The 26,998-nt window shown below is 50.3% G+C and overlaps 4 protein-coding genes across 4 annotated transcripts; 3 read left to right on the top strand and 1 right to left on the bottom strand.

The window, feature by feature from the left end:
* Positions 1-806: 806 nt before the first annotated feature.
* Positions 807-10,576, top strand: BKA67DRAFT_323868 (putative multiple ankyrin repeats single kh domain protein). The gene is made up of 7 exons (XM_046096202.1): positions 807-2,087; positions 2,174-2,996; positions 3,042-4,881; positions 6,565-6,663; positions 8,131-8,355; positions 8,455-8,922; positions 9,319-10,576. Exons 1-7 carry the CDS (start codon positions 1,100-1,102, stop codon positions 10,372-10,374), a joined length of 5,499 nt encoding a protein of 1,832 aa, XP_045957827.1. The 5' UTR covers positions 807-1,099; the 3' UTR covers positions 10,375-10,576.
* Positions 10,416-12,128, top strand: BKA67DRAFT_570246 (uncharacterized protein). The gene is made up of 2 exons (XM_046103149.1): positions 10,416-11,730; positions 11,780-12,128. Exons 1-2 carry the CDS (start codon positions 10,834-10,836, stop codon positions 11,891-11,893), a joined length of 1,011 nt encoding a protein of 336 aa, XP_045957826.1. The 5' UTR covers positions 10,416-10,833; the 3' UTR covers positions 11,894-12,128.
* A 2,212-nt stretch (positions 12,129-14,340) lies between these two features.
* Positions 14,341-19,811, top strand: BKA67DRAFT_519358 (chitin synthase 5; the record flags this gene model as incomplete). The annotated part of the gene is made up of 3 exons (XM_046098094.1): positions 14,341-14,648; positions 14,713-18,381; positions 18,437-19,811. 3 exons carry the CDS (start codon positions 14,341-14,343, stop codon positions 19,809-19,811), a joined length of 5,352 nt encoding a protein of 1,783 aa, XP_045957825.1.
* Positions 19,812-23,550: 3,739 nt separating this feature from the next.
* On the bottom strand, positions 23,551-23,845 carry BKA67DRAFT_519947 (uncharacterized protein; the record flags this gene model as incomplete). Its single annotated transcript, XM_046098141.1, has 2 exons — positions 23,551-23,726; positions 23,794-23,845. Coding segments are annotated over 2 exons (228 nt in total), but the record flags the coding sequence as incomplete, so codon positions are not given.
* Positions 23,846-26,998: the final 3,153 nt, after the last annotated feature.

Raw genomic sequence — 26,998 nt, 5'->3', positions numbered from 1 at the left:
GGGTCATATCCTCAAGATGATAGCCTCATAGTATGTAACTGTCTAAATGGGAAGTGACCGGCAATGGAGATCTGCAATGTATATCTGCAACAGTTTTACAAATTGAATCATTGCTTATGATCATAGCAGTTCGACAGTTTGTTCCAATGTGGCACGTAAAAAACCATTTTGCAGAGTAGTCCATGTAATTACATCACAAAAGATGGTAAATAAATTATGTTTTAAACATAACAAAACAGCCCGGGGTCCTTCATGGCCGGTCACTTCAGAATACAGTCATGATCGCTAGTATCGCTGGACGCATTGTCACCGCTACGGCCGTAGAATTCTTCCTTCTAGTTCCCCTCGCCATTCTGTCAATTTGGCCCTCCAAGGCAGCGCTCCTAGCTGTGGTATCCTTATGCATTGTTGCCTTCTCCATTCTTTGTGACTTTCCTGTTAAAAGTGTCCAACTACAAAACGATGGTAGTGACGGTTGCTTATGCTGCTATACTCTCGGTATTCGTGTCTAATAACCCAGGGACATAGTTGGGCAGCGACGCGACGGGAGCCCAAGCAGGGGTATGAGCACAATGCACGCGCTAGGCTCTGATGAGCTACGCGAAGATGTATCCAACAGATCTTCCCGTAGTCTTCGCAATTCTAGACCCAACGACACTGCTTACTGGTTGAAATCATTTTTGACAAGGTGCCTTCAATTTGCTCGACGAGTGGAAGCATGGTGGCTGGCTTAGGACTGCCGAGTCCTGACCGACCAAAAAGTGTGACTCCGGTCTGGCTCATGGCCACAACAGTCACACAGCCTTACTTGGGGTGCATCGCCTCTCCTTGGGAGTTGAGCCCAGACTTGAAGCTGCAGACTCCTGGCCACTCATCTTCCGCTATTGAGGTCGATCATTGGTTACACCAGCCAAAAGTGACTTTGAGGCTGAAAGCTCAAGAATGCCTTGGGCCTGTCGCCGAGGCGTGCATGGCAGTGAACTTCACCCTCAACCCATCAACAATCTGATCGACCCACCGACTCGAGCATATCAATCTGCGCAGCGCCCAATCCCTCAGACGCCGACACATATTGTCTCTCGATCGCAGCGTGCTAGCCATGTCCGACCCGAGCATATACTCGATAGGATGGATCTGTGCCGTCGAACCGGAATATATCGCAGCCACGGTCTTCCTCGACGAACAGCACGATGATTTGGAAGAGATACCTATCAACGACAACAACTCATATACTCTCGGGCGGGTTGGAAAGCACAACGTTGTCATCGCTGCCCTACCACATTGGCAATACGGGCTTGTCAGTGCTGCTACTGTGGCTAGAGACATGATCCGCACCTTCCCAAATATCAAGGTTGGTCTGATGGTTGGTATCGGCGGTGGCGCACCAAGCCCGAAGCATGACATCCGTTTAGGCGACGTTGTCGTCAGTTCCCCAGGTTATGGAAATGGCGGGGTATTCCAGTACGACTACGGCAAGACTATACAGGATGCGACCTTCAACATCACGGGTTATTTGAATCAGCCACCACAGTGCCTATTGACCGCAATGTCCGCCCTTAAAACCCAGTACAAACTTCGTGGACACAGTATTGCAAAGACCATCAACGATATTCTGGCGAACAACCCAAGGTTGAGAACAGAGTATCGAAAACCAGGCTCCCACACCGACAGGTTATACCATTCCTCCTACAAACATACTGGTAGTGACGATGTTGATTGTGCAATCGATTGTCACGACGGCTCGAAGCTAGTTGTGCGGGCCCGACGGTCGGAGAAGGATGATGACCCAATGATCCACTTTGGTCTCACAGCGTCCGCGAACCAGTTGATGAAGGATGCAAATGTACGAGACAGGCTCGCAGCCGAGAAAGACGTTTTATGTTTCGAGATGGAAGCCGCAGGCTTAATGAACCATTTCCCCTGTCTCGTGATCCGCGGAATCTGCGACTACTCGGACACGCACAAAAACGTGATCTGGCAAGGTTACGCAGCCATGGCCGCAGCTGCCTATGCAAAGGACCTGCTTCGGAAACTGGCGCCTAACAAGGTGAAGGCTGAGAAGAAGCTGATTGATCTGCTTTCTGATGGTATGTAACACTTAGCTCTACTACTACATCTCATAACTCAAACCATATAAAGCGATGCGCTGATATCTCAATAGTCAGTGATAAAGTGCACGACATCTACTCCCAGACAAATGATACGCATCATGAAGTCAAACTCTTGCAAAGTGATAGACATAGCTCCAACGTCTCGAAATGGCTCGCGGCACCTGATCCATCCAACAACTTCAACAAAGCAATCGAGGCTCGCCACGAGGGCTCTGGTCGACGGCTAATCGAGGGCGAGGCATATGCACGCTGGAAAGAGCAATATCAATCCTTCCTCTGGCTACATGGTATCCCAGGATGCGGCAAGACTATCCTGACGTCTACAATAATCGAGGATTTGAAGAAATCTTCTCATACGCTACTACACTTCTATTTCGATTTCACCGATGCCCGAAAACAGTCCTTCGATAATACCATCCGTGCGCTGATATATCAGTTGTACGACCAAGATGAAAAGTTACGAAATCATCCAGATTCGTTGTTTCATGCTTGCAAAGATGGGAAAGAGCAGCCCAGCACCAGTTCGCTCCGGGGGACCTTTGCCAACATGGTTCAACACGCAGGCGAAGTCTGGATCGTACTAGACGCACTAGACGAATGCACGTCGCGTGACGAACTGCTCCCCTGGCTGCAAGTTCTTCAGGAATCCGACTTGAATATACATATCCTTGTCACGAGCCGTCCAGAACAAGACATAAAGGCAGCCATCGAAATTTACGCCCATCGTGAGGACATGATACCTGTTCAAGATGACCTGGTGGATGGAGACATCAGCGACTATGTGCGTGCAAGGGTCAGGAAGCACCATGGACTAAGCAGATGGAAACAACGACATGATATCCAATCCGAGATCGAGTCCAGTTTGCTAAGAAAAGCCAACGGAATGTAGGAAACCCAACCTCCTGTTTAATTCTACGCTGAATTCTTTAGGTTTCGTTGGGTTTGGTGCCAGCTTGACGCTTTAGAAAAGTGTTACGACCAAAAGACATTGCGTCAGGCTCTTGCATCGCTGCCGAGGACGCTGGATGAGACGTATGCGCGGATCTTGACCAATATACCTCCGGAACACATGCATTACACGAGACGAATCTTGCAATTCCTTACATACTCGGAACGGCCTTTACGACTCGAAGAGGCTGTCGATGCTATCGCGGTCGATGTGGAGACTGATGTAGTAAAGGGTGTAAGGTTTGATCCAACAAACAGGATGCCGCAACCTGAAGAAATTACGAGGTACTGTTCCAGCTTGGTGGTCCTCGTTTCAAGGACAGACGGATACAATCAAAATAACATAGTCAAGGAGATCCAACTAGCACACTTCTCGGTCAAAGATTATCTAACCTCAGACCGTTTAGAGAAAGCCACCGCTCATTTTCTGGAAGAGGGAGCGGCACGCAGCTACATTACCGAAGTCTGCCTAACGTATCTGTTGGAGCCGAAGAAAAGTGTTTCTGCTAGGCTAACGAGGGAGCTTTACCCCTTGGCTCAATACTCAGCTCAATACTGGACTTGCCATGCTGTGATAGGCGAGCGCAAGAGACATGTGGTGTTTCTTCTAGCAATGGCACTTCTTTCAAGTGTGGATGCTTTGAGTACTTGCCTCCGACTTTACGATCCAGACAAGCCATGGGATGAACAATTGGAGGAAGATGAAAAGTGTAAGAGCACACCACCTCTATACTATGCTTCCCTCCAAGGCTTGTCAGCATGTGTCGAAGGATTACTCGACAAGGAGGCCAAGGTTAATGCCCAGGGCGGACGATACGGCAACGCATTACAAGCTGCTTCATACAGCGGACACGAGGAGATCGTACAGATGCTGCTTGACAGGGGAGCCGATGTTAATGCCCATGGCGGACTGTACGGCAACGCATTGCAGGCTGCTTCATACAAAGGACATAAGAAAATCGTGCAGATACTACTTGACAACAAGGCCAACATTAATACCCGGGGCAGATACTACGACAACGTATTGCGGACTGCTTTACTTGGAGGACACAAGGAGGTCGTGCAATTGCTGCTGGACAACGGGGCCGACGTCAATGCGCAGGGCGGACAGTACGGCAACATATTGCAGGCTGCTTCATACGAAGGACATAAGGAGATTGTGGAAATGCTACTGGACAAGGGGGCCAATATTAACACACAGGGCGGAAAATACGGCAACGCATTGCAGGCTGCTTCATGGGAAGGGCACAGGGCGATCGTGCAGATGCTGCTAGACAAGGGGGCCGATGTCAATGCCCAGGGCGGAGAGTACGGCAACGCATTACAAGCTGCTTCATACAGAGGGCATAAGAAGGTCATGCAGATGCTGCTGGACAAGGGAGCCGATATCAATGCGCGGGGCGGACAATACGGCAACGTACTGCAGGCTGCTTCATACAGAGGACACAAGGATGTCGTGCAGATGCTGCTTGACAAGGGGGTCGATATTCATGCGCAGGGTGGACTGTATGGCAACGCATTGCAGGCTGCTTTACGTGGCGGACACAAGGAGGTCGTGCAGCTGCTGCTTAATAACAAGAGCAATGTGAATGCCCAGGGCGCAGAGTGCGATGATGCGCTATACGTAGCTTCATGTGAAGGATACAAGGAGGTCGTGCAATTGCTGTTGGACAATAAGGCCAACGTCAATACCCGGGGCAGACATTACGACAACGTATTGCAAGCTGCTTCACATAGAGGACACGAGGAGATTGTGCAGACGTTGCTTGACAATGGAGCCGATGTTAATGCCCATGGCGGAGAGTACGGCAACGCATTGCAGGCTGCTTCATACAGAGGACATAAGAAGGTTATGCAGATGCTGCTTGACAAGGGAGCCGATATTAATGCCCATGGCGGACTATACGGTAACGCATTGCAGGTTGCTTCATACAGAGGGCATAAGAAGGTTATACAGATGCTACTTGACAAGGGGGTCGATATTCATGTGCAGGGCGGACTATACGGCAACGCATTGCAGGCTGCATCATACAGAGGGCATAAGAAGGTTATGCAAATACTGCTGGACAAGGGGGTCGATATCAATGCGCAGGGCGGACTATACGGCAACGCATTGCAGGCTGCTTTACGTGGAGGACACAGGGATGTCGTGCAATTGCTGCTGGGCAATGGGGCCAATGTCAATGCGCAGGGCGGACAATACGGCAACGCATTGCAGGCTGCTTCATGGGAAGGACACAAGGAGACCGTGCAGCTGCTGCTAGGCAAGGGGGCCGATATCAACACGCAGGGCGGAAAATACGGCAACGCGTTACAGGCTGCTACATCTAAAGAAGACAAGGAGATCGTGCAGCTGCTGCTAGACAAGGGAGCCGATATCAATGCGCAGGGCGGAGAGTACGGCAACGCATTGCAGGCTGCTTCATATAATGGACACAAGGAGATCGTGCAGCTACTGCTAGACAAGGGAGCCGATATCAACACGCAAGGCGGAGGGTACGGCAACGCATTGCAGGCTGCTTTATGTAAAGGACATAAGGATGTCGTACAGCTGCTGCTAGACAAGGGAGCCGATATCAATGCGCAGGGCGGACTATACGGCAACGTACTGCAGGCTGCTTCATACAGAGGACACAAGGATGTCGTGCAGATGCTGCTAGACAAGGGAGCCAATATCAATGCACGGGGCGGACAATACGGCAACATACTGCAGGCTGCTTCACGTGGAGGACATAAGGAGATCGTGCAGATGCTGCTTGACATGGGAGCCGATATTAACACACAGGGCGGACTGTATGGCAACGCGTTACAGGCTGCTTCACGTGGAGGACACAAGGAGATCGTACAGCTGCTACTAGACAAGGGAGCCGATATTAACACGCAGGGCGGAGGGTACGGCAACGCGTTACAGGCTGCTTCATGTAAAGGACACAAGGAGATCGTGCAGATATTGCTTAACAACGGTGCCAATGACAATGTACAGGTTAGGTTTTTCGGCAACGCGTTACAGGCTGCTTCATGTACAGGACACAAGGAGATCGTGCAAATGCTGTTAGACAAGGGGGCTAACGTCAACACGCAGGGCGGATACTACGACAATGCATTGCAGGCTGCTTTATACAGAGGATATAAGGAGGTGGTACAGATATTGCTTAATAACGGTGCCAATGTCAATATGCAGGTTAGGTTTTTCGGCAACATCCTACAAGCTGCTTCATGTAAAGGACACAAGGAGATCGTGCAATTGCTACTAGACAACGGGGCTGATGCCAATGCGCAGGGCGGAGAGTACGGCAACGCATTGCAGGCTGCTTCATACAGAGGACACAAGGATGTCGTGCAGATGCTGCTTGACATGGGAGCCGATATGAACATACAGGGCGGACTGTATAACAACGCGTTACAGGCTGCTTCACGTGGAGGACACAAGGATATCGTGCAGATACTGTTGGACAAGGGGGCTGACGTCAACACGCAGGGCGGATACTACGACAATGCGTTGCAGGCTGCTTCATGGGAAGGACACAAGGAGATCGTGCAGCTGCTGCTAGACAAGGGAGCCGATATCAATGCGCAGGGCGGAGAGTACGGCAACGCATTGCAGGCTGCTTCATATGGAGAAGAAAAGGAGATCGTGCAGCTATTGCTAGACAAGGGAGCCGATGTCAATGCGCAGGGCGGAGAGTACGGCAACGCATTACAGGCTGCTTCATACGGAGAAGATAAGGAGATCGTGCAGCTGCTGCTAGACAAGGGAGCCGATATCAATGCCCAGGGCGGAGAGTACGGCAACGCATTACAAGCTGCTACATACAGAGGACACAAGGAGATCGTGCAATTGCTGCTGGACAACGGGGCCGACGTCAATGCGCAGGGCGGAGAGTACGGCAACGCATTGCAGGCTGCTTCATACAGAGGACATAAGGATGTCGTGCAGATGCTACTTGACATGGGAGCCGATATCAACACACAAGGCGGAGAGTACGGCAACGCATTACAGGCTGCTTCATACATAGGACACAAGGATGTCGTGCAGATGCTGCTTGACATGGGAGCCGATATCAACACACAGGGCGGAGAGTACGGCAACGCATTACAAGCTGCTACATACAGAGGACACAAGGAGATCGTGCAATTGTTACTGGACAACGGGGCTGATGCCAATGCGCAGGGCGGACAATACGGCAACGTATTGCAGGCTGCTTCATGGGAAGGACACAAGGAGATCGTGCAGATGATTTTGGACAAGGGGGGTAGATACCACAACAATGCATTACAGGCTGCTTCATACAGAGGACATGAGGAGATTGTGCAGACGTTGCTTGACAAGTGGGCCGATGTCAATGCCCAGGGCGGAGAGTACGGCAACGCATTACAAGCTGCTTCATACAGAGGACATAAGAAGGTTATGCAGATGCTGCTTGACAAGGGAGCCGATATTAATGCCCATGGCGGACAATACGGCAACGTACTGCAGGCTGCTTCATACAGAGGACACAAGGATGTCGTGCAGATGCTGCTTAACAAGGGGGTCGATATTCATGCGCAAGGTGGACTGTATGGCAACGCGTTACAGGCTGCTTTATGTACAGGACACAAGGAGATCGTGCAGATGCTGTTAGACAAGGGAGCCGATATCAACACACAGGGCGGACTGTACGGCAACGCATTGCAGGCTGCTTCATATAATGGACACAAGGAGATCGTGCAGCTGCTGCTAGACAAGGGAGCCGATGTCAATGCGCAGGGCGGACTATACGGCAACATACTGCAGGCTGCTTTATACAGAGGACACAAGGATGTCGTGCAGATGCTACTAGACAAGGGAGCCAATATCAATGCGCGGGGCGGACAATACGGCAACATACTACAGGCTGCTTCACGTGGCGGACACAAGGAGATCGTGCAAATGCTGCTTGACATGGGAGCCGATATCAACACACAGGGCGGACTGTATAGCAACGCGTTACAAGCTGCTTCACGTGGAGGACATAAGGAGATCGTGCAGCTGCTGCTAGACAAGGGAGCCGATATCAACACGCAGGGCGGAAAGTACGGCAACGCATTACAGGCTGCTTCATATAATGGACACAAGGAGATCGTGCAGCTACTGCTAGACAAGGGAGTCGATGTCAATACGCAGGGCGGAGAGTACGGCAACGCATTACAGGCTGCTTCATACGGAGAAGATAAGGAGATCGTGCAGCTGCTGCTAGACAAGGGAGCCGATATCAATGCGCAGGGCGGACTGTACGGCAACGTACTGCAGGCTGCTTCATACAGAGGACACAAGGATGTCGTGCAGATGCTGCTGGGCAAGGGGGCCGATATCAATGCGCAGGGCGGAAAATACGGCAACGCATTACAGGCTGCTACATCTAAAGAAGACAAGGAGATCGTGCAGCTGCTGCTAGACAAGGGAGCCGATATCAATGCGCAGGGCGGAGAGTACGGCAACGCATTGCAGGCTGCTTCATGGGAAGGACACAAGGAGATCGTGCAGCTGCTGCTAGACAAGGGAGCCGATATCAATGCGCAGGGCGGAGAGTACGGCAACGCATTACAGGCTGCTTCATATGGAGAAGAAAAGGAGATCGTGCAGCTGCTGCTAGACAAGGGAGCCGATGTCAATGCGCAGGGCGGAGAGTACGGCAACGCATTACAGGCTGCTTCATACGGAGAAGATAAGGAGATCGTGCAGCTGCTGCTAGACAAGGGAGCCGATGTCAATGCGCAGGGCGGAGAGTACGGCAACGCATTGCAGGCTGCTTCATACAGAGGACACAAGGATGTCGTGCAGATGCTGCTTGACATGGGAGCCGATATCAACACACAGGGCGGAGAGTACGGCAACGCATTACAAGCTGCTACATACAGAGGACACAAGGAGATCGTGCAATTGTTACTGGACAACGGGGCTGATATCAATGCGCAGGGCGGAGAGTACGGCAACGCATTGCAGGCTGCTTCATGGGAAGGACACAAGCAGATCGTGCAGCTGCTGCTAGACAAGGGAGCCGATATCAATGCGCAGGGCGGAGAGTACGGCAACGCATTGCAGGCTGCTTCATATGGAGAAGAAAAGGAGATCGTGCAGCTGCTGCTAGACAAGGGAGCCGATGTCAATGCGCAGGGCGGAGAGTACGGCAACGCATTGCAGGCTGCTTCATACGGAGAAGATAAGGAGATCGTGCAGCTGCTGCTAGACAAGGGAGCCGATGTCAATGCGCAGGGCGGAGAGTACGGCAACGCATTGCAGGCTGCTTCATACAGAGGACACAAGGATGTCGTGCAGATGCTGCTTGACATGGGAGCCGATATCAACACACAGGGCGGAGAGTACGGCAACGCATTACAAGCTGCTACATACAGAGGACACAAGGAGATCGTGCAATTGTTACTGGACAACGGGGCTGATATCAATGCGCAGGGCGGAGAGTACGGCAACGCATTGCAGGCTGCTTCATGGGAAGGACACAAGCAGATCGTGCAGCTGCTGCTAGACAAGGGAGCCGATATCAATGCGCAGGGCGGAGAGTACGGCAACGCATTGCAGGCTGCTTCATATGGAGAAGAAAAGGAGATCGTGCAGCTGCTGCTAGACAAGGGAGCCGATGTCAATGCGCAGGGCGGAGAGTACGGCAACGCATTGCAGGCTGCTTCATGGGAAGGACACAAGGAGATCGTGCAGCTGCTGCTAGACAAGGGAGCCGATATCAATGCGCAGGGCGGACTGTACGGCAACGTACTGCAGGCTGCTTCATACAGAGGACACAAGGATGTCGTGCAGATGCTGCTGGGCAAGGGGGCCGATATCAATGCGCAGGGCGGAAAATACGGCAACGCATTACAGGCTGCTACATCTAAAGAAGACAAGGAGATCGTGCAGCTGCTGCTAGACAAGGGAGCCGATGTCAATGCGCAGGGCGGAGAGTACGGCAACGCATTGCAGGCTGCTTCATGGGAAGGACACAAGGAGATCGTGCAGCTGCTGCTAGACAAGGGAGCCGATGTCAATGCGCAGGGCGGAGAGTACGGCAACGCATTACAGGCTGCTTCATACGGAGAAGATAAGGAGATCGTGCAGCTGCTGCTAGACAAGGGAGCCGATGTCAATGCGCAGGGCGGAGAGTACGGCAACGCATTGCAGGCTGCTTCATGGGAAGGACACAAGGAGATCGTGCAGCTGCTGCTAGACAAGGGAGCCGATGTCAATGCGCAGGGCGGAGAGTACGGCAACGCATTGCAGGCTGCTTCACGCAGTGGCCACGTCGAAGTGGTGAAGCTATTTCTTGAGACCGGTGCTGAGCTGTAAGAACAAGCGGGTAGGCTTCAGCGAGCGCAATAATACAATTCATCTGGAACAAGAGACGCTGGAGAGCCCACCGGAGTGTGCTCGTAAAGTAAAGACCAAATTTCACTGCCACACGGCAAAGACCGTAATGGCGATCATGAAGCCTGCCATAATACGAACGAAACCTAAGCGCGTTTTCGCTTGATAGGTCTTTGCTGTACAACATGCGCCGCATCCACTGGAGGAGACCGAATTGACGGTTTGGTGGTACAAATGTAAGCACAAATGGCTGGTATGGCAGCAAGGTTTCTTACGTGACGCGTCTGTTTAGACTCGAAGCATCGCATATTCAAGCGAATTATTCGGATGGCACGCGAGCTGCAGTCTGCATTTTTAGCTCGCTGTTCGTCGGTTAGCGATTCATCGTGGATCATGGCCTCGATTAGCTCAAGTTGAGACTGTGCAAGCCTGGGTGCCATTATGCTTGGAGCTCACCGCGGCAATCCTCACGATTGCATCTGTTGGTTGACCAGGCCGTACCGTATGCCAATCGAAACTGCAAATCACAACAATTTCCAATCGCTGAAAATTCTGGAATCTCGTTCAGACTTACGGCTAGAAGTGGCCACCAATGACCGAGCTATGGGTTCCGATGCGGGCTGGGAGGTTATGCTATCGCACAACATGAGAAACGGAACAACAATTGGCTTCTGTAAAGCAACTCGGTGGCAGAATGGTACAACGCCTGAATGTCTGGATAAGTCCATTGAGACGCTTTTACAGGGAAGGTTGAGCCCGGGTCAGTTGTGTCATCCGATGCTTTTGCCGATTATTATATTCAGCCATGAAATAGATGACAATATAGAAGAGAAGCAGAAGGAGGCAGTGGATAATCTCGAAGAACTCACCAGGGCAATCGACAAATTCTGGCGACGAAAGCTAGTACGCCATGGAGAGCTTACCGGCGAGGAAATCGCCACATTTCATGGAGAATTGGTGGCTTGCCACGATAAGGTCCTGTGGAAACGACCAGCGCGATACCTCGAAGTTTTGAACGAAATGCATGATGCATTATTGACATTGTATGCGGGATATGATGCCGATAGAAAACATTTCCTCGACAGTGCTTATATTGAGCTCTTGGCCCGGGTTACGTTCTATCAATCCCAGCTGAAAGCACTGAAAGCAAGCGCAGATCGTACTGCGGCAAAGTTGAAGACGCAGCGAGAATTATTGCAAGCATTGATATCATTAGATGTCTCGAGGCACCAGGAAAAGCAGCAGAAAAGAGATAGGGAAGATAGTGATCGCGTAGCGGCCGGGCAAACACTTATCGCTCTTCTTGGTATCTTCTTCTTGCCGGCGTCGTTGGTGGCGGTACGTAGAATTGTATCTTTAGTTGAATTCTTTTGTTGACCAGAAGCAGGGCATTCTCAGCACAACGTTCTTTGATTTTAGAGATCCAGTCATTCTGTCAGATAATTTCTGGATTTACTGGATGATTACCTTGCCATTAACGACAATCGTTCTTGGTGTCTGAATTTGGTACAAATTGCACCAAGCCAGAGAAGCACAGGCGGCGACACGCCGGGACAGAAAACGAGCAAGAAGGTATGCAAGAGAACAGTAGGGAAACACCGTGGCTCAGCCCAACGGATGGCCAGGGTTTCATAGAAAATATTCTTGCGGACTTTACTAGTGGGGACTTATCAGGCGAATTTAATAAAATCTTAAGCTAGTAGTATAGCGACCGCTTATCTAGCATAGTATCCTATAATTCTGCTGTAAAACTGCGGCTTTGACTGGGTTATACCCAGGAGCGCAAAACGCTTGACAGCCGTAAGGGTTAATGCCTCGCCCAGGTTGAAGAAGATCACAGCTCAGGCCCCACGCCCAGTACATATTTAGGGGGAAAGCTTCAATTCGAGCGGGTCTAGTTCGTTCACGGAAATAATACCCCTCACGAACATGGCGATCCATACGTTCACTGCCATTGAGGTTTAGTATTTTAAAATGCCGCCAGAATGCATCGTAACCTCGGCAACCAACCAAGCATAGTGTTCTTCGCAAAGAATAGTCATGGCAGACCGACCAACAGAGTCAAGACTAATTTTAGCAGAGCCACGAATCTTCCGAGCATTCGTTGCTCTATCGGATATGTGCTTTAGCTCTCGTGGTTTTTACGTTTATCGTGCTACCAGCCGTCGTTCGTCTAATAGGTCTCGCTGCCGCTGCAGCGGCCGACGTCGTTCGTGTCACTCGTTTGGCCATCGTCGCGATAGAGTTTGACAACCCCACCACGATCTGCGGTTCTTCGCGGTCCGCCATTTTGGATCCCGCACCCCGCGTCAGCTAGTCCTCGAACCACCTGTCACCACACTGTACAGTACACGACGTCAAATTGTATGGGAACAGAGGCGAACCACCGATTCACGCATGTACAGTCAGTCGCTAGCATACACGCGTGGGTGGCGCGTGGCGCACAGATTAGTTACCTCGCTGTGCTTACAGTGAGTTCGGGGAGCACAGTCGACGGCATTTGACTTTACGCGTTCTTTGCACGATGTCGGGGAAAAGTTTGTTTTACCAGGAGCCATGCCTTCCAATAGGCGTTAATGTGAACAGACGCGTCACGTAAGAAACCTTGCTGCCATACCAGCCATTTGTGCTTACATTTGTACCACCAAACCGTCAATTCGGTCTCCTTCAGTGGATGCGGCGCATGTTGTACAGCAAAGACCTATCAAGCGAAAACGCGCTTAGGTTTCGTTCGTATTATGGCAGGCTTCATGATCGCCATTACGGTCTTTGCCGTGTGGCAGTGAAATTTGGTCTTTACTTTACGAGCACACTCCAGTGGGCTCTCCAGCGTCTCTTGTTCCAGATGAAATCCACTGTTTGTCAGCGGTAAGTTATCATAGTACCACAGTAGGCTGCCAGGGCTGCACAGCATTCTCACCCCAATTTTCAGCAAGGGGTTTTGCAAGGCTCCTTGGGCTCCAGCAAAAGCCCAGCTTCAGCTCGTTCCTTGGCGAGCCATCGAATCGGAAGTCAGATCATGGAAATTTCTGCGACTTCTCACTGGGTGGGCAGGACCCATCTTGCCGCTTCGTATTCCATGAACACGGGCTTGCTCATGCATAATTCCAGTCAACAATGCTAGCGAGTGGAGATCCGGAGCTTACGGTTGGACAAGGCCAGAGCTAGTCTCAGGGGTTTGCAAGGCGCTTCCCAGCGAGGCAAGATGGTCCAGCCAAAGGTCGGCGCCGCTCCAAGGTCCAAGGTCTAAGGTCCAAGGCAAGCCGAAGGACTACTGTAGTAACTCCCCGGACGAAATAAACCAGATCGACACTATTCTGAGCTGGTCCAGCATGCGCTAATGTGTTTATGCACAATAGCCTTTCGGGACTGGCGTAAGTGCACAAGTGTCTCTGCTACCCGCCGTAGTTCAGTGCTCGTCGCCGAGCTGGACTGGTGATCTTTTTTTCGAATCGCTGTCACAGGAGGAACCCCGTATTGCTTTGCCTTGCTTCGCTTTGCTGTTGCTATTGCTACAGCTTTCTCCCAATTCATCGTCATTTTGAGGAAATATCGTTTTCGATCTTCCATTTCTTCTCGTTGTATTGCTGTTTGTGCCGCTCACTCGCTTTGGCGGCTTAATATACTCATTATCGTTTTCCTAATATCTTCAAACCTCGAGAGTTTTCTGCATTGGAATAGGAGGGATCGATTTGAGGTATAGAGTGGTACTGTTGCCCGGAGAACAAGCACATCTTACGCCACATCCCATACTTTCACCCTGCATTTACAAACGACACTCGCTCCCCACGATTTGGTCGAGACTTCGCCACAACCTCAAGACTGGTTCTTTCAGATGGTTAACGTGAACTCTGCTTGATTCTCGTACTCTTTTTGTAACCGACACATCAATTGAGCTTCCAAACATTTTGATTGTCCGAAGGGACAACCAGGGTTGCAGCCTACATCATGGCTAACAACCAAGCCCGCATGTCCATGTATTCGGTCGCCTCCGAATCCGCAGGCGGTCCTCGAGGTCCTGGCCAGCAAGCCAGCCAGGTCTCGACAACCACTCTGCTAAATGGAACACACAACATCTACTTGTCCTCTCAACCATACCAACTCGATGCTGCAACAAGTTTAGTAGTCAACACATGGTTAACTGCTATGCAAACTGGTGCAGATGGGAACACAGGCGGTACCGTTGATCCTGCACTGGCAGCTCGCGCTTGGGAACATGCCCGGCGCCGTGCAGAGGACGGTTGCATCGTCCTGAAGTATGTGAACCCTGATCTCATTCATAAATGCTATTGCGAGAATCGACTGACCAACGTGATTCAGCTCTCTCCATACATCAGCGCCCTCTATCCTGGCGCCGTTCCTCAGATCTCTCCCACTCTCCATCCCATCCGCCGTTTATACTGCCCTCGAGGCAATCAGGCCATTCCTTCACTGCGTCACCCCATACAACCCAGCGACGCCACGCGAGGCAGCTCTTGGTGTGACATTGAACCTGAACTTGGCAGGCAATCTTACTGCCACGAAACTGGCTCTCTCTCAGGGCGGTATTGATACCAACAAGGGTCTCTTGAACATCCCTTCTGAGGCTGGCTATCGAGCATTCGACGTGTTCTACTATCTTCTCACATCTGCGTCTACGCCAGCCGAGCGAGAGTTCCTTGGGCTCAAACCCGCATCTACCTATTCGCTCCTGGCTAGATCCGGCACATACAATCCGCCGTCCTACCTCCCCACTGCTGACGACGCAGCAGCCGCCGACGATTTCCGTGCTGCGCTGAAGGAGATCGGAATTAAAGGTTCTGCGCATCGCAACTTCATCTCCACTCTCGCTGGCCTTCTCAAGCTTGGCAACACAATCGATTACGGCGTGGATGAAGATGTTCTGGATGATGTTTGTGAAGATGTTGGCGGTCTCCTCGGTCTCGACCCAGAAGTGCTGGCAGCCAAATGCAGCACCGACGACAGGCGAACATTGATTGGAGGTCTCTATGAGGCGCTGGTCGACTGGGTCATTCTGAAGGCCAACGAGGCCATCGCAATTGCCATATCCCGGGCCCGTGACGGCGCGCCATCTTCTGATGGCCGCGGTGCCACGACTCCCACTCTTGATGACTCTGATACCGTCTGCATTACCGTAATTGAGATTCCGGATCCTACACTAGGAAAAGCTGTGGCCATGCGCGGCATTTTTGATGATTCGACGGGAATTAACGCTGAGATGAAAGAGGATGGTGTGGAGGTGGCTGCAGCTGGAAGCTCTGTCTTACGAGAAATGCAAAATGCTATCGCAGAGGTTGGTCCCGACCTAGGTATCATGACAGGTCCGATCGGCCGAGAAAGAGAACATGAGCTCGAGAAGCGAGAGACCATTCTCGAGAAAGTTGCTCTTGCTGGGGACGATGATGGCTTCCTTAAGAAACTCCTCTTCCCAGTCGCTGGAGCGGGTATCAACCTTGGACGAGCGGGAAGATTTGACCTAACCTCAGTCCTGGCTAGCAGCCGTGCCTGGTATCACCTCTCACTTCACCCAACAGATGACTCGCCTGCTAGTCTAGCGGCTTTGCCTTCCATCACTTCTGCATGGTCTGCAGGCACTGTATCGCGACAACTTCGGGCCTGGAGATTGCCTGAATGGGCGAATCGCCGAAACAAGAACTTGGACTTCACAGCTGACTTTGACCTGGAGGAATTTGCGACTAGATTTGCTCCGCTGGGATGCAGAGATGGTCGCGAGGGCATCGAAACATGGATTCTTGAGCGTGGCTGGAGCAACGGGGAGGTGGTCGTTGGGAAAGAACGTGTCTGGATGCGCGAGACCGCCTGGTGGGAAGCTGAAAGCATGCTCGACTTGAAGCCAGGTGATATGCCAATGGGCGCCAGCATGATGCTCCCTCCTCCCACTGGGCCCGAAACTGGTTACTCCAATGGTGGCAGTGGCTATTTTGGCACCCCGATGATGGATGGTATGTCAAACGGCCGCCATGACCAGTTGATGGCCGGCATGACACATTCCCGCAACCAGAGCCAGATCTCCATGGGTCAGCACATGCCTGCTCCGTCTATTGCACCAACTGCAATGCGAAACGTTAGCGCCGGTGACTATGGTCTTGGTCACAAGGGAGACAACCACCGAGACCAAATCTATTACACCGGTGATGGAGCTTTCATATCAAACAACTTGGAGCCTGATCTTGCGGCGGGCAAGCATGTCGAGACTCAAGATACCACTTTTAGCCGAAGAGCATGGGTTGCCTTCGTGTGGACCTTGACCTTCTGGATACCCTCGCCTCTGCTCAAGTATGTCGGCCGCATGAAGCGACCTGATGTCCGAATGGCGTGGAGAGAAAAGTTGGTACTCGTATTCCTCATCGCGTTGGCCAATGCCACCATTATTTTCTGGATGATTGCGTTTGGTAAACTCCTCTGTCCCAATTCCGATAAGGCTTGGGACCGAAGTGAGGTCAGCACACATATGGGATCGACTGATTTCTGGGTCAGCATTCATGGAAAAGTCTACGACCTGTCCAAATTCTATAAGCTGCAGCACAGTGACACGGATACTGAAACCAGCTCGGATAACATGCAACAGTTCGCTGGTTTGGATTTGAGCGAGTATTTCATCGCGCCACTGCCGCTGACTTGTCCTGGTCTTGGTATCGCTGACACCACCGTCCTCCTACAGAACAGCACACCGGAGTTTACTGTAGGCGTCCACACCTCTGGGGCTCTACAGACCGATTCAACCAGTAAGCTGTACTCAAGTACCTGGTACCGCGACTATTTCCAGCCTAGAATAAAGGAATATTACCATGGTGACCTGGTCTGGGACAAGGCGGTTGTTGAATCAGAGGGTTCTGACGAGAGCCACATGTGGGTCATCTACGATGGTGGCATCTACGATTTGACAGATTATTTCGTCACCACTAAGTATTACACTGACACTGCGCACAACTTTTTGGACTCAACTCTTACCACAATCGTCTCCGAGAACCCAGGTCAAGATGTTACAACTTTGTGGAATAATCAAATCAAGAGCGTTCAGACCAACCAGACGGCCTATGCTCTTGCTCAGAACAGTCTGAACTGTATCAAGAACACCTTTTACCAAGGTATTCCGGATTTCCGTTATAGCGCTCGTTGCCAGGTCAACAACTACCTGCTTCTTGCCTTCGCCGTCATTCTATGCGCCGTTATTCTGTTGAAGTTCGTTTCGGCCCTGCAATTCGGTTCCAAGCGACGACCTTCACCTCAAGACAAGTTCGTCATCTGCCAGGTTCCAGCCTATACAGAAGACGAAGACTCCCTCAGAAAGGCGCTCGACTCTCTCACAGCCCTCCAATACGACAATAAGAGGAAACTCATCTGCGTTATCTGTGATGGTGTCATTATTGGTAAAGGCAATGACCGTCCAACCCCGAAGATTGTTCTGGATATCCTGGGTGTTGATCCCAAGGTTGACCCTCCTGCCCTACCATTCAAGTCTGTCGGGGCTGGTAATGAACAACTGAACTACGGAAAGATCTATTCTGGTCTCTACGAATTTGAAGGCAATATCGTGCCTTACATGGTCATTGTCAAGGTTGGTAAGGAGTCTGAACAGACCAAATCCAAGCCTGGTAACCGCGGAAAGCGTGATTCCCAGATTCTGCTGATGAGCTTCCTCAACCGTGTTCACCACCGTGCTCCAATGAACCCCCTTGAGTTGGAGATGTTCCATCAAATCAACAACATCATCGGCGTAGATCCTGAATTATACGAGTATCTGTTCATGGTCGATGCCGATACCTCTGTCCGTGAAGATTCATTGAACCGACTCGTTGCAGCTTGTGCGAACAATGCCAAGATTGCTGGTATCTGTGGTGAAACTGGTCTCCAGAACGAGGAACGATCTTGGTGGAGTATGATCCAGGTCTACGAGTACTTCATCTCCCATCATCTCTCAAAGGCTTTCGAATCTCTCTTTGGTAGTGTTACTTGTCTTCCTGGATGGTAAGTGGACTCCCTTTCGACTTCCCTGTGTTCAAGATAACTAACAATGCTCTAGTTTCACCATGTATCGTTTACGCACCGCCGACAAGGGTAGGCCTTTAATCATCTCAGATGCGGTCATTCGCGAGTACGCTGTTTGCAACGTCGATACTCTCCACAAGAAGAATTTGCTGTCCCTTGGAGAGGATCGATTCCTTACCACGCTCATGACGAAGCATTTCCCTTACATGTCATACAAGTTCATCGCCGATGCATACTGTGAAACTGCCGCCCCCGACGAGTGGAGCGTCCTTTTGTCTCAAAGACGACGATGGATCAACTCCACCATCCACAACCTGGTCGAGTTGATGATGCTGAAGGATATGTGTGGTTTCTGTTGTTTCTCCATGCGCTTTGTGGTCTTGATCGATCTTACTGGAACTATCATTCTGCCTGCCACTACCATCTACCTGGGATACCTCATTTACCGTGTCGCTACCAATAGCGGACAGTTCCCAATGATATCCATTATCATGATAGCAGCTGTCTATGGTCTTCAGGCACTTATCTTTATCCTGAAGCGACAATGGCAGCACATCGGTTGGATGATCATTTATATTCTAGCATTCCCGATCTACTCATTCATCCTACCTATTTACTCGTTCTGGAAGCAGGATGATTTCTCATGGGGTAACACTCGTATTGTCATTGGAGAAAAGGGTAGCAAGCAAGTCATCGCTGTCGGTGGAGAGACTTTTGATCCCCGCTCCATCCCACTCCAGCGTTGGGACGATTATGCAGCCTTGAACAACCTCCCTGGCCGCCGTGGTAATTACTCTGAGAAGGCCGAGGTTCAGCCTTTCGATGATTCCTATGAAATGGATGACATGAAGTCTGTATACAGTTCAGTCCGCCAGCAATCCGTTCTCCACGGTCTGCAGGGCAACCGAGCTGGATCTACGTACATGCCTCCTAGCTCACAATCTCCCGTACCTCACGGTTCCATGAGGAATTCTGGCTATGCGCCATACTCGGACAACCCTATGCACCGCCAGTCCACCGCTTCCTTTGGCGATATTCAGCGTATGCATACCCCATTCCAAGAGAGACCAAGCATGTCAAACCTGCGTAGCGTCGCGAATGCTTCGCCATCTCGCGATATGCATCGGCCATCATACCAAACCTTGGACTACCGGGGCGGGGCTCGTACACCTCTTGGCCAGGGCAATAATCAAAGCATGGTCTCCTTCGACTTCCAACGTGGTAACGTGGGTCCTGATGATGGCATGATTATCGAAGCCATTCAAGCCACCCTCGGAGAAGTTGATCTTGACACCGTCACCAAGAAGCAAGTCCGTGCTCTTGTCGAGCAACGACTGCAGACTGAACTTAACGGTGAGAGGAGGACTTTCATGGACAGACAAATCGACAACGAGTTGGCAAACATGTAATTGATTATCTGTCGTGTTTTTGTGGGCGGTCGGCGTAAATAGAAGCAAACTTGTTTGCGTTGGCTGGTTATCTACCGAAACTTTTGGGATTAGGCGTTCTTAGAAGGCATTTGTACAGTCTCTGTCAACGTTGGCGGCAAGGATTTTAATGCATTGCGGATCTGATTTTGTGGGCATATTGAAATTGGTTAATTGAGACTGAATTACAATCATTGAATATATCATAGCATATCCACATCATAAACAATTCGGTTTAAAGCCCCTTATATTGCTACAGTATATACACCACCTAGATTACCATATGTTCTTTCTAGGTCGACAAATTAAGAGCCATAATGCATTGCCACATGGCTCAGACTCAACCATAGTGATGTTTGTGCGGATTTCATCATTACTGAATGAGCAAAGAGCTACAAATACAAGAGCTGTGGAATGGCTTCTCCATTCATTTCTTTCCGTACAGTGTGGGCGACAAATAGATCTATTCAGCGCTGTCATACGAAAGGAAGAAGGGATTCTTCCTATCGTACGCGATCTACAGATAGGGGTTTGGCCTATACGGCTGTAAGCTTCCGACAGCCACGGTGTGGCTGTAGTGGCTTGCCGTCAGTACGCCGGTAACTAGCTAGACTATATGGTCGTGCGAGACCGCGGATAACCATATTCCAACAAGAGCACTATTATGGAACACAAGGTATTTACTGCTGCTTTAATCAAAGTTCTCCAGCGGCGGTTATTCAAAGTGCTTTTGCCTTTGTGCAACGTATAGTAATACAGGTTGCGCTGTACTGGGTACTGGCAGATTTCGATTTCCAGTATATTTTAGCACAAGCCCCCGCATGGCATGGGGCAAAGGTTAAATATTTCCTTGCCAATGGTCTTGAGAGGTGTCCTTGCATAAAAGTTGGTTCCAATCAGTGCGCACCCATTTCTTATTCCTCAACCGCGACCTTCAATAATCTTCGAGGTGCTGCCGCCAGGGATTATGGTGTGTTGCGAGACGATACCTCGAGCCTTTCAATCAGGAGAGTCTTCCGCCGGATTACAGGTTTGCTTCGAGAGTTCACGTCCTGGCCCAGGTCATCATACATGGACGTGGTCTCGGAATGGTTCTCGGGGTTCGTCAGGACTGGAACGACCATTGAGTCATAAGACAGCAGCAACGCCGAGAAGTGAACCCAAGATCAGCCTTAGTACAAGACCGCTTCTGTTACAAAGATAATAAAAACCAAACGCAGGGCTATGGAGACAGCCTTTCCGGAGCCTACGACTCAGGATGAAATAACGATTGTAACGCCCGAGATAAATGTGCAATTATGTCAAGCTTGGTCAAACAGACTCACAAGAGACCGTTTCTAGAGTGGAGCATGGCCTTAATCCCTCTATCTGATTCTCACATCAGCTATCAAAAGACCTGGTGGGGAGTTTTGTGAGCACGGGGAGATCACACAGCTCTGAACGATGAATATTTACGGACGATGACAATATAGCAGCCTATAGGAACTAGATATGGTTCTCGATATTCTGCATGGCATAATATAGCGCCATGTTTTTTAATATCGGTTGTCCGGAATTACTTGGAGGCGACCAGAGCCATTAAGAATAAGCATATCTGTGCTGGCCGGGGGAATACCACAGCCCAGCACGAACTCCATAATGTCCGTTGATTACTACTAAATTATTTATTCTCCAAAATCAGGGTGGCTATTTATCGGGACATCATCGACAATGATGTAGATAGGCTCTGCCATAATGATTGATTGATTGATTGATTGATTGATTGTATTTAACGTGGGGACCGTCCCTTATTAGGGCAAACCACGCCTCCCAGAGCCATACATCGCAGGGTTTTGGAGGTGTCAGTATCTATATACAGTCCAGCCTGCGCACATGCCGATCCACGCTATTGCAGGAACCGATTTAGAACACTCAGTCTCCGTCTATTCAAACGGCCCTTCATCTCGGGCAGGTCCTTGTGAAAAAGTTACTCCTCTCTACAAAACGCGCCCACTGCGCACTCTTCTCCCCCAAGTATTGTGTATAAGCCGCCCTTGGCGTGTGCCTCGGGAGCAGTCTGTGTCTTTGCAATTTCCTAAGAAGAAAATATGCTCTGGTGTCTTTCTCTCTCCGCAACTGCAGTGTTTATTCGGGTCCGTATGCCCGAATCGTTCGTGATATGCTGCAAAGTCGCCGTGGCCAGATCTTGCCGCCAGGAGCCTGTGCAGCGTGGCTCTTTTGAATGAGGCGAGGTTCTTTGACACCACCGCCTGTGAATGCACATCATCATATCTGGCTTCACCTTGCGCCGTCCACCAGCGGGCAAATTCGTCTTTTCTCTTTCCGTTGAGATGTCGCCGTACCCATGCAACCGTGGGCAGACTATCTATCCTCGTCTCGAGTATTACGCCTTCCTTGGCAAGTTTGTCGGCAGCTTCGTTTCCTTCAATGTCTTGATGTCCGGGGATCCACTTGACCGTCACCCCAGGACTGTGCCCTGATGCAAGCTCCTGGAAACGCAGAAAGATGGCTTGCGACGTTTCCGGTGGTGATCCATTTAGCCCGTCCACCACGGATGTGTTGTCCAGACAAATAAACAGTCGTTTATTCGGCCCGATCGTTCTAGCCGCTGCGAGTCCCTGCAACGCTCCGTGCACTTCGGCGTCGAAGACTTCTGCCCGGTGCAGCCTGCCTCGGTTTTGGTACACTTCTTGGGTGGTCCCGCCTTTCTTAATGGTGAACCCCCAGCCTGTGCGCTTGTGTCCCTTTTCCTGTAACTGCGAGCCGTCCGAGTACACGATCAGCTCTACTTCCTCATTTCTCTCCCGGAGCCATTCTTTGAACAGCTCAGCTTCTCCATCCTTGCCTCCCCGATGTGGTGGTTTCTTGAAAGATGGCCGGACTAATTCTGGCCTCGGAAATATGTGACTAGCTGATGGCATCTCTGGAGTCTTGTGGGGTCCTTTCGCGCCTGTAGTGGCAGCCGCTGCACTAGTGGATGCTCTTTGTCGACCTGCCAAGCCAGAAACCGTGGCGTCGGCGGATGGACTCTGCCAGTATCTCAGCCGGCGACATCTGCGACTCGAAATGCAGAATATGGCTTGGGTGCGTTCTCCACACAGGCATAATGGCTCTCATTGCCGTTCGTAGAACGGACTGCATCTGCTGGAGCTGTTTCCTGACACAGCATGACGAAGTTGTGTTACCCTGTCTCGTCCTATCCCGTCCTGGGTATCAGACCTCAAGGCCGTGCGTGAGAACCGGGATCACACAGGACGTGACGGCTTTCCTTGTCGACGCTACCGGAAGACCTCTGACGGTGTTGCATAGACTGCGGATGTGATTCGCCACTCGGCTTGCCTTGCCCGTCCAGTGTTTGACATGGTCTCTGAAAGTCAGTTTCCTGTCGAGGAATACTCCAAGCCACCGCATCGAAGGCTCCGCCCTCTTCCGAGTCGTGCCATGGGTGACTATCATCGCCGTCTTCTTAATTTTCCTCAATACCCATGAAGAACCAGTGTGTATCAGACTCATCTGCATGCTGCTATTGCTGGTAAGGAGCAGCTCTATTACGACTTACAGGGAGCTGGAGCTGTTGTGCGTATGAGATAGTAGTCGCTCGAATCCAAAACCAGTTGTGCATGCCCCGTGAGCTAATTAGTTCTTACGATGAGGGTGGCTGACCCAGGGAAAGGACGACTTACTGTCGCGCAATCTCACCGCCAACCCATTCTCCGGCCGGTCAAGGTGTTTCGGAATTGCGCAGAGCGTCCATTACGATGTCGACTTGATTCCATACATCGGCCGGTTCGGATCGATCGGAATGCTCGTCAAAGATGAAGAAGAGGTTCATAACGTCACACGCGCACCTCAGCTGCTCTCTGGTCAATCGTGGGCACATGAGAACCGTTAGCAAATCTGCAAAAAGCTCATGTCAGCATGACACAAGACTGCTACTTAGTCATATATACGGCGTGGCACTTACTGAAGCTACATTTGTCGAAGGCCTGTTGTGCTTGTGGAGTGAAGCCCCGAAACTAGCCACCCACTTGAGGCATTCCTGTTTGATCTCGGCTTAGTGGATATGAGTCGACGAGGCCATAGCCAGCTGGCCTCTAGATCGGGTAGATACACGGTTAAGACCATGTTGATCTGTTCCAATGATGCCGATTGGGGTGGCTGATTTGATAGGATATAGATAAATGCTGGGTTGGAACACGTTGTCGCCGACCTCCCGAACCATGTGTGAGGGCATTCAACCGCAATGACGCAATTTCTCGTATTATATACCAATTGATGGGAGAAACAAGGAGAAGGAAAGTTAAATGTCACCTGAGGCAAAGGTATGTTTTGAGAAGGTTGTGCATAGAAAAGTTCGCAATAGCGTTGATCAAGAAGAGGGCATTGTTCTCGCTCACTGGCGTATAAGTTGGTTGCATGCCACCATTTGGGAGACCAACATTGACCAAGTGCCTGCATCGTACTTCAATAGTAGTTGCGATTGATTTTACTGTCGCTCGCCTATACAAGATACGAATATGTACGAACAGAGCCAAATCGGTTACAGGTCTTGACTAGGAATTCTTCACTTTATTATCGCGGCTATTTAATGATTGATTTCCCCGTCTATTTTCCAACTATTCATCATTAATCGAACAGTTTGCTCCAGTCCTACTCAAAAGAAAGTCTTTTCCAGCTTACATAGTCAACCACGGTTTTCACACCAAAGCCACATCCGTCACGCGAATTTACGCCATGTACTCCCTGAACATCCTCTCATCCACACTTTACCTGCTGGCTACTATTACGAGAGTCTCGGCTGACACTTGCAGCTTGAATATAAATACTGATAACGGCTGCTCTCAAACTGGAGAGAAACAGTGGGCTTGTAGCAAGTGGGACCAAGATCGTTTATACTGGTGCAACGTTAATGCAGAGCAATGGAGAGCTTTTCGGGATTCAAATGGTTATGTCAAGTGTGGAGAAGGTACGCAGTGCATTTGTCAAGAGGGTGAAGCTACATGCGGTTAAGGGATATCTTGTTAGGACAAAGACCATTACTTAGGGTTGATGAGATGATCACACTAACGATAAATTGCTTGAATAATCGAGGCTTGGCACCAGAATATACAGCCCACTCTTTCAGACAGGCTGTAAAAGTGAATCTCCGTCTACTGTATATTTAGAAAAGATATGGTGTATTACGTCGAGACCATTCACTTGCCTTATGAAAGCTGCGGAGTCCGACATGCAACCCCTTATCTGCCTACCGTAAGGCTGAAGCACAAGAGGGATACAGGCGCTCAACTGCATACTGTGGTCCTGATTAGTCCCAACCTCTTTCTTCATTCGCCAAAGGAGACTGATAGCTGATTTCATCGCCGTTGTGTTAGACACAGAGGTCGTCGGCGGCTGACGGCGTGGAGTTAGATTTGTCTGGAAACGGCTGGGGCTGTGGTTAAAACTTGGGTAAGTCTGGTATTATCTCCCTGGTTTGAATGTACAAATCGTGCTGGTTACACTCGACATGGCAGCTCCTTGAGGAGGTGCTGAATCGACCACGAGGCCTGGAGCCTGAACCAATGAGGCAGTGCAGACCACATAGACAGTAATGCCATAGAAGCTGGCTGTCTTTGTAAGAAAGTACGTCATTTTGTACGTCAATTTAGGAAGACAGAGTGACGTTGTAAGATCCTGAGTTTACCAGTGAAACGTCGAAATACTGGCTGTGATGGAGGAATCATCGAACACTGGTATCTAAGAGATTTACGTTACAGGCGGTCAGTCCCCTAGCGCGTTCGGGGTTTGCATCTCCACAATCTTGGATCGAAATCCTTGGACCCTAAATAACCCCCTAAGGTCGTGCAGCTCTATTTCTACTCGATATTCCAAACTACCAAGAATCGCCCCCGAAGTATTCTATTTGGTAGTTTGGAGTATCGAGTGAAAATCAAGCTGTTGTTGGCTGTCAAACAGTCACATTAGAGCAATTCCTTGAGTGCCACGTCGTGGTCCACTCTACAAGTCCTTGATCGATGCTTCAACATCCATTAGCTAATAACGCCATAGTCGGAAGACTGAGTCAAGTACTCTGTCCTTTGTTGCTCATAGATCATCCACAACACGTCGGCTGTTCGCTAACATACGCAAATGGCCATTCGCTTAGAATGGCGTTTTGGGTTGACTGCCTGGAGTGATTTTTCGTCTTGTCCAGATCAGGCGCAGAATGAATACGTGTCTTATTATTGAATCCAATATTTGATATAGACGATATCACAGAATTGTACTGTAACCGAAATGGATTGCTTTTGGCAGTTTCAGAGATACAGTACAGTATTAATAAAGGGCTGAAAGAAACCCCGACTTGGACCGCGTGTACCGTAGAACGGAACGCACTCATGCGTAAAGAACACTGCGAGCAGATCATTTGTGTATGCATAAAAAAGTACTGTCAGCACGTCCAGAAACGACGCAGTACTTGTTAGCTTGATCGGGTACATATGGTCATCTCGGGCTCCACTAGAGTGGGCCCGAAAGTGAGGTATGAAAGAGAGTAGGTTAGGAGACTGATTTCGCTAGGGAGTGTATGTGCATCACCAGCAGCTCAGCCAAGAATGACCTGGTCGGGTTTGTAATGGCTATACGGCTTCCGGATTTTGGCTTGGCAAAGACCAAATTCATGTTACACTCTGTAACGCTCGGGACAAGAGAAGAGCAGAACCCATACAGGGCAGAGTTGGCCGCAATAGTCCAGGGACTGCGGAAGACGCCACACTACGTCCGACAACGTGTAGTTCTAGTGTTCACGAGCAATAAAGGTGCTGCTTTGAGTCTTGAACGGCCGTGGCACCAGTCCGGCCAGAAAGAGATTGCAAACTTCTGCGCTTGCGTGGCACAGCTTCGAAAACGGAGTAACAAGGTCGTTATTGTCTGGAGGCCACAGGAACAGAAAGAGAACACCGGCGACGAAAATGTTGACAATGGCACCAGTGACAACAACAGCAACCGCAATTTTACTCTAGCACGCTTGGCCAAGGAAGCTGCTCGCAAAGCGACCCTCCCCGGTAGTTCACCGCGCATCTCACCATTTCGGGCCAAATCGACGACATTGAACAATGCCAGAAAGACACAAAGCAGACGTCCAGTATTGCCAGACACGTCGGAGCTTTCTCTAAACTGATTGACATAGC

Source organism: Truncatella angustata (genome assembly GCF_020726525.1).
Source record: "Truncatella angustata strain MPI-SDFR-AT-0073 chromosome Unknown BKA67scaffold_5, whole genome shotgun sequence".
Classification (NCBI taxonomy): Eukaryota; Fungi; Ascomycota; class Sordariomycetes; order Amphisphaeriales; family Sporocadaceae; genus Truncatella; species Truncatella angustata.
Note: the sequence above shows the minus strand (reverse complement) of the source record. Positions and strands in the feature narration are given on the sequence as shown.

What these genes read in the sequence shown, in the direction of transcription:
- BKA67DRAFT_323868 (XM_046096202.1), top strand. Translation starts at nt 1,100, where the DNA reads ATGTCCGACCCGAGCATATACTCGATAGGATGGATCTGTGCCGTCGAA. An exon ending in AGTACGGCAACGCATTGCAG is followed by an intron (nt 4,882 to 6,564) that starts GCTGCTTCATAC and finishes AATGCGTTGCAG; the next exon opens with GCTGCTTCATGGGAAGGACA. An exon ending in CATACAGAGGACACAAGGAT is followed by an intron (nt 8,356 to 8,454) that starts GTCGTGCAGATG and finishes GAAGACAAGGAG; the next exon opens with ATCGTGCAGCTGCTGCTAGA.
- BKA67DRAFT_570246 (XM_046103149.1), top strand. Translation starts at nt 10,834, where the DNA reads ATGCTTGGAGCTCACCGCGGCAATCCTCACGATTGCATCTGTTGGTTG. An exon ending in TGCCGGCGTCGTTGGTGGCG is followed by an intron (nt 11,731 to 11,779) that starts GTACGTAGAATT and finishes GACCAGAAGCAG; the next exon opens with GGCATTCTCAGCACAACGTT.